General features: G+C 36.6%; 1 protein-coding gene across 6 annotated transcripts in view; it reads right to left on the reverse strand.

Annotated features, from left to right (window-relative positions):
* The window catches only part of LOC136280913 (uncharacterized), a 78238-nt gene extending 73924 nt beyond the window's left edge, over positions 1–4314 (reverse strand). For 2 of the 6 annotated variants that reach the window (XM_066166733.1, XM_066166732.1), the window contains exons 1-6: positions 4053–4298; positions 2779–2875; positions 2569–2602; positions 1990–2080; positions 1325–1448; positions 428–620 (exon numbers count right to left, since the gene is read on the reverse strand). In XM_066166733.1, the coding sequence (XP_066022830.1) occupies positions 428–620; positions 1325–1448; positions 1990–2002 (330 nt within the window). In that variant the 5' untranslated portion in view covers positions 2003–2080; positions 2569–2602; positions 2779–2875; positions 4053–4298. Of the gene's footprint in view, positions 1–427; positions 621–1324; positions 1457–1989; positions 2081–2568; positions 2603–2778; positions 2876–4052 lie in introns of all 6 variants that reach the window. The other 4 variants (XM_066166736.1, XM_066166738.1, XM_066166735.1 and 1 more) reach the window with 4 other exon arrangements.
* Positions 4315–7347: the final 3033 nt, after the last annotated feature.

Genomic DNA, 7347 nt, shown 5'->3' on the forward strand with positions numbered 1-7347 from the left:
TAACTGAAAGTTTTGTGACTATAGTTACTGTTTTCAGTATAAATTCTAGGTACAGTAATTGTAGTATTTTGAGAAGTGTTAGTATTGTAAGTAATGTTTTGTTGCAATTATTGTTAGTAATGTGCATCTGAGTAAAAACCATCCACTGTCATAGTAGGACAGGTTAATGTATATACAACATGCACATGTACCACCAGTTAACAAGTTTGAGTAAGCTTTTGAATCTCATACAAAACCAAATTTAGTCATAAAATGTTACTGTTTCATCTACAAGTACCTTATTCAAGTGCTTGATAACACTTACCATACACATGCAATCATATCAGATCCAATCCATTCTAGTATCAGGGTAGCTGGTTCAATTAAGTATTAATAGTAATGATTAATTTTGCAACAATAAAGTATGGTAATCAAAAGGCTTACAAACCTTTTTCTTCTCAGGGGAAGGCTTTTTAACCTCAGACTTTGATTCTGAGAAGTCTTCCTTTCTTTTCTTTGATGGTTGCTCTGTTATGTGACGGTTGACATTCCCATTTTCTCTTCCTTCCTTTTCTCTCCCATTTTTATACTCTTCTTTTCTATTCACTCTGGAATCTTCATTTTCTTCAGACTTGTCAGATCTTTGTGGGAAATGAAAATGGATAAAAAATTATTGACTTGCTCTACAAGGAATTAAGGGATAATTATTAAGTGGGTTGAGCTCTGGATCAAGCTTAAAATTTGCACTCTCAAAAGTGATCAATTTTCTAATTTCTCATAACAATACCAATTCACAGTCAGGCAGCAATGTAATATCAGAGGAAAGAAAATCCTCAGTCAAGAGGATATTTATTGATTGAACAACATATTCTCAAAGATATTTTCATAACACTTGTGTGACAGACAGTGAAGAGAGTTGATTTAGATATCTTAAGAGCAAAAGAACTTATCCCTTTCAGGGACCCCATGGTGTTGTTTTTTGCCAAAACTATTCTCCAACATCTCCTCTCCCCATCCACAAAGTTTCTTGAATATGATTAAATAATGCATGACTCAAACATTGGTCATTATACCCATTAATTTTGTGGCATGGTATGTGTGAACCGTAGTCCATTCTGATATAACTACTGTATAATAGATTGGCAGAGGGTTTACAAGGAATACATGATGAAGCCCAAAATTAACATGTGATGCATGAATTTTATAGAAAGGCAAGGTATGGTGAGGTTTAAAGTTTTCCTTGTTAAATGCATGATGCATGAAGTACTGTTTAAAATATGCAGGATGCCTGAATTTTTCTTTACAAAAAAAACAGTGGGTGAAAAAAGTTTAGTTAGTTATTCACCTGTTTTCTTTCATTAGCAAATGTTTTCCTGGATTCCCTTTCAACTGGAGTAGGACCAAAGAAATCAAGTGCAGAAGTTGCTTTTTTTTTCCCTTTGGGTTTGACTGATATACATGTACATTTCCTAAGGTACTGACAGGGAGAAGTTATTTAACAAACAAGAGCTTAGTTGGTGATCATTTCCTTTATTCTTGTGCCCTTAACCTTGACACCTGTGTGTAACATGTGCCTATCCAAAAGTTAAAATTTTGGAGAAACTGGAAAAGCAAAAACAATGTGCAGTAAATTTTTATGAATCGTCTTTCACCAAAAAGAAGCTCCAGTGAAAGAAGACCATTTAAATAACCTACTTTCAACAAAAAAAGCAATGCATGTTAATGTTTGATTCAGGGGGAATATTGTAAAGAGAAATTAGATGCTGGTCACTCTTCACAGTCAAAAGGTTAAATGTATTAGCATAAGAGCAGTGTCCTATGACAGATCTAACATTCTCGATGCCTGATGGAAGAGAGCAAAAAACAAACAAACAGACAAAAAATAAAATTTAGCTGCATAATTTTAGAAGAAGCCAGATGCTTCTCCAGACCAATATCTTATGTTCTAAAGGAACACCATGGTTTGGTGCTGAAATGTCAAATATAATGAAAGAGAATGATGAAAGATACCTCTCTTTAACATGCTGGACCTCTTTAGAAGCTACATTGTCTGTCTGTTAGGCAAACTTTTTTAATTTCCTGGGCACAACTTCTTCCTCATCTGTAGGAACAACATCAAAGCATAACTTAAGTGCTGTAATATTCAGATCCTATTTAGGGCAGACTTGTCTAATGGTAGGTGTGCTCAAGCCTGGATAAAGAGAATGGCTTTGTTTTCTTTGGCAAGCTAACACATGTACATAAGCAAGGTTAAAGGTCACCTGATGTAAAAAAAATACTAAAAGTAAAAAATACCCTCATCTTACCCCAAGCTCACCTCACACTGAATATTTTCCTATCCAGCCCTCTCACTTCATAAATAAGGAGAGTCCCCTAAACTCTTTTGTAGAACTCAGTCACATAGAAATATATATCCATATTCTCTATACTGTTCTCTATGCATTTTCTAAGGTGCTGACAAGGAGAATTTGTTTAATAATCAAGAGCTTCCATAGTTGGTGATCATTTCCTTGACACTTGAAATTAGGGTCAAAGAGTTTAACTACAACTGTATAAAAAGGAACCAAACTCAAGAAAAAATTCACATACCTCAGTTTTGGAGGAAGAGGATCTTCATCAGAATCTAACAGAGATGTAAGACTAATTCAGAAATGAGGTCAGGATATAATTGTGATGTCATACATATAATTACAGTATGTACAACTGCTGAACTTACGTTAAAACCATTAAGACAAATACAGAGGTGTAACAGTATGTGTAGAGCCTCAAAATCTCTTCATGTTCTTCACAAAACATTACCCGAGTCAATAATGTTTTTTACTTTCTTCTTCCTCTTCTGATTTTCTTTCGGTTTTTGCTTCTGGGCAATGTCATCATCTTCACTGCTTGATAAACTCTGCCCAGAAAATTAACAATTACATATTTTTATTCGCACAAATGTGAGATAAATTCACTTCTTTGGACCTAACAATAACAACTGGATAAGATCAAGGGGGGGGGGGTGTTGTTCCTTGGAGCACAACTTTCTTACACAACATCTTTTTTCTACCAGCTCAGAAAATCAAGAGAAGACACCAGGCTTGTAAAAAAAAATTAATAATCTGGGTTAGGTGAAGTCCCAGGGTTTCTTCATCAATCACCTTTCAAGTCAATCAACAATTTTATTTTCCTTTCAGTCTGAGTAAATGAAAGATTAACTACATGCAGTACTTGTCAAAATCATCAAATACTCATAAGTATTGCATACTGCAACTGCTCTGCAGACTTAGGAAGCTGCAGTTTAAACAAATTTGTAGGGAATGCTAATGTCCAAGATATTTCTAACTTGAGAGAAATTTAGGTGGCAGTGTATCACATCATGCTGTTTAACCCTTAAACTCCCAGATGTGATTAACATGTAACTTCTCCCTAGACTATCCATACAATGTCCTACAAAAGGGTTATGAAAGTTTTTATTTTTATCTAAGAACAAATTCCTATAGCAAATGTACAAGAAAATGTGAAGCAACTAGAAGGGAGAATTAGCAAACAAATCTTAGTTAAAGGATGAATACAAAATTGCTTCATTTTACAACCCTGTTTAGGATAAAAAAGAAAAAGGCAAAACATTGTAACTTATCAGCCTTACTCAGCTACCCTGACATACTCCGACAGACTATTGAAAATTACACCTACAAAGTTAGTTAACACACAGTACCACACCATTTCTCATATTCCAGTCCAGAAAGATACCTCCAGTTAGATATAATAATATGAAGTGGAATGAAACTCTTGGTTAAAACATGTTGTAAAATTACTTACCATGTGCTAAATAAAAGATTCATGACAAAGGAAATTTTACCATGTATGGCAATAAATACCAATTTTGGCGAAATAAGGTGTCCCCCCCCCCTCCCCCGGAGAAGATAGATGGGAATGTGAATTGCACCCGTGTATATAGATACACATGATGATCGATTCAGTCAGACAGGGGCTGTGATATGGGCAGATCTTTACTCCGTCACCTCTGAATTCGAATTCCCTGATAACACAAATATCTTTCTCTCTCAAATGCTACATAAACCATTACTTACCTTCGTTCGACTCTTTCCTACATCTTGTTTCGATAAAGACTTCACTGTAGAATCTTTCCCGCGCTTATTTTCTACTTTCGAAGCGCCTTGCTTCGCTGTCTTTCCAGTAGGGCTGAAGAACGATCGAATATCCTGTACAAAAATATGTAATTATAACTGAAACACCGCTTAAACACTGCCGCTGAGAACTAAAACGACTAACAAACCATTTCAGTATGGTGATGTGTTCACATCACTCTGCGACATTTCGCGCCATCTTTGAAAATGTCCCGTACTTCAGTCAGCGGTCACCAACTTAGCTTCCAGACTCCTGCTATTTCTCTTCCGCTAATTTTCCGAAAAAAACAATAGGTCGTAAGATAACCATAATTTAATTCAAATTCACGGAACCAAATGAAAGGAGCTGTTAGACGAGGGAGGTTGAACCGCTTGCAGTTGCCCCGCTAGATTGCTTTGAAAATGGCAAACAGATCCGCGAAGAACACTTCTCAGGTGTACGTACTCTGCTGTGGATGTCGATATTTTCATAAATGAATGCGCTCTAGCTTCGCGCACGCTCGTTCTCCTATTTGGTTGTTTCGTTGCGCTCTCTTCTCCTTGAGGTATATCGTTTGTTTATTGAAAGATATTCAAACTCGCAACATGAAATTTGCAGAGAGTTATTTGAGATTTTATAAGCTGTCATTCAAAAACAATTTCATGTAATATAAAATGACTCTATAGAAAAAAAAAATATGAACATCTCTGTAGTATTCTTTGCTGAATCTTCACTACGTTCGCAAAGATACCAATCCTCTTCTGTGTTTAAAGGAAGGACTGTGCCATTAAGCCATAACATAAAAATCTATAACTGAACCTAAAATTCCGTGAGGCTGCAGCTGTGCAATTTACAAGGTGTCAAGCATCGATGTTCGTAGTCGATGAATAATTCGATTGCGTGACATGACACCTTCCCTGAAAAAATATCGCGTGACTAGAGTTGTTTTGCAGCATGTTTCTGATTCAAAACTAATAATAATAAAAAAGTTTTCGTGGAGGTTTCAGCGATAATAATGGTTGTTGTGTCATCGTTTGTTTGATTTGTGCCTGACTGTTTCATCCTTAAGGGGGGCATTACAATTTTCGATATGTTTTCAAGATCGGTTTTTTTGCCAAAGAATTTCGGTTCAGTTCGGATTGCGTGTTCATTGTGGTTAACGGATTTTCTGTTCTTTGGCATTTGGTTTTCGGTTTTCGTCAAAAATACTTGTCTAATGGATTTCGGATTTGATCTCTGATGTGGTTTTCGGATTTTCCTACTTGCATTCCGGTTTCTCTTCGATCCAAGCGGTCATTATGCGCCTCCACTGATCTCGAATAGCCGCGAAACCTCTGTGTGCTCCACCTGTCAACACTGTATCGGATCGATTATGGTTTTGAGAAGTGGGATGTGAACATTTATATGTTTTGATGGTTTTGCATGCGGTTTTCGGTTTTTAACGAATTTTTGTTTTTATTACTGCTGTTTTGTTTGTTTGTTTGTTGTTTGTTTTTGCGGTTTTGCGGTGGTGGATGATTTTTTTTTTGAGGTTTCTAACAGACCCTCTCACGGATTCTTGTTTTGCAAATTGAAAATCTCTCTCTCTAAAATTACAGATCTTCCTTTTCGTTCTGTTCTGTGTCTTAAATTAGAGTAGGCCTTGTTTAGTTATTTCTTCTGAAATTGTACGAGGAATTCTTTTAATTGTTAATTTTTTTATTTTCTGGAAATAAAGTACAGTTGTCTTTTTCACTTCACACTTTAATTTATGACTGAAAGTGAGGGGAATGTGGGTTGAAAGTTGGGGTGTCTGTTCCAGACAGCTTGTTCCTGCCTTTGCCTGTACTATCATGTATTAACTTTTTAATTTTCTACTGAAGCGCTTTCATGAAGATATCGATTTGTCTTTTAACTACCCATTTCATTCTTTCGCAAATTTACGAAGACGGTACAATCGAACAACCGTTTTTAACCCGTAACTGAGTGTTATCACCATTTAATACAGGTTAACAACAAAAGACAAGAAAACAACATTTTAAACCATAATTTATCATTTTAATGTTAAGTTTATTTAAAAAAATCGCTCAAAAATGTATCGAATAACTTCAACTAAATGATGATACAGCGTAAAAACAGAATAATAGCTTAGAATTCTAACAGCTAGACCTCTTAGCAATTACCCAGCAAATGATTTGCGTAATTTTCTTGCATAATATTTGTCAGATACAATGGTCCTAAGAAGAAAGATAATCTGAAATGCGTTGATGACATTTGAACTCTAAACACTAACATTTATTTTAGGAGACAAACATGGAATAAATTTTACTTTAGAGACAATTCGTCGTTTTATTCGAGTGGTTCCGCCCTAAGTGACCGTTCCATACAACCCGAACAGGCCGATGGGACTGAGTCAAGGATGATCACAACCGCTTAATAGAGACCACCGCTGAAAAGCGGTGAAAGTGACAGTGCTTAACAGGAAAAAAAAATTCGCGAATTTAACAGTCAACTGCTTAATACAGGTTCGACTAATCATTCCGAATTAGCCAACCAGCCGACGTGAAGAGCTCTATTCACCAATGTGGTATATACTAAAAACTGCTACGTGTGTAAATGTTTCTTTTCAAGGTAGAGTTGGAAAGCCGATTCCCGGGTTGATACTCGCGCAGGCGATAAACACCAAACCAACAGCCCACGCAAATAGCACTATTCACCTGTGTGTTATATTCTCAAAACTGCTGTAAGATGGGTAGATGGAGTAGGGCTATGGAGCACGAAGAGAAAGTCTAAGCAGACGAAAAAAGCCTACTAAGTCCAGCAATTCTTCAGGAAAATTCTTATCTTTACCTTCTAAAATCGTAGCTCTAAGATTCTTGAGAACCCCACCTGTGATGCTACCCTTGAAAACACGTAGTTATTCACACTCCCAGCCCGGGTGGATAAAGGGAACCTTGACCCACCCCTCCCCCCTCCCCATAACTCTTTTTCGTAAACGATTGTAATATATGCTATCGTCAGCATCGAACTCCTACTAAAACATCTAAGTTGTCGCAGTTTTTTAGATCTGGGGTGAAGTCAAAATATCAGGGCTTACTGACTTTTCGGATCCGGTACAAGGTCTTTAAAGGGGGAAGAAAATTTATCCTTGCTCGTCTTCAAATCGGTAAATATCTTGCGTTAACTTCATTAGGCATCTCAGTTGGAACTTAAGAGGAATGCGTAGCGACAACGCTCTCCCTATGCCCATCTCCACCAGGTTGATCCTTACCTCAAAGA

This window comes from Pocillopora verrucosa, chromosome 5 (genome assembly GCF_036669915.1).
Source record: "Pocillopora verrucosa isolate sample1 chromosome 5, ASM3666991v2, whole genome shotgun sequence".
Lineage (NCBI taxonomy): Eukaryota > Metazoa > Cnidaria > Anthozoa > Scleractinia > Pocilloporidae > Pocillopora > Pocillopora verrucosa.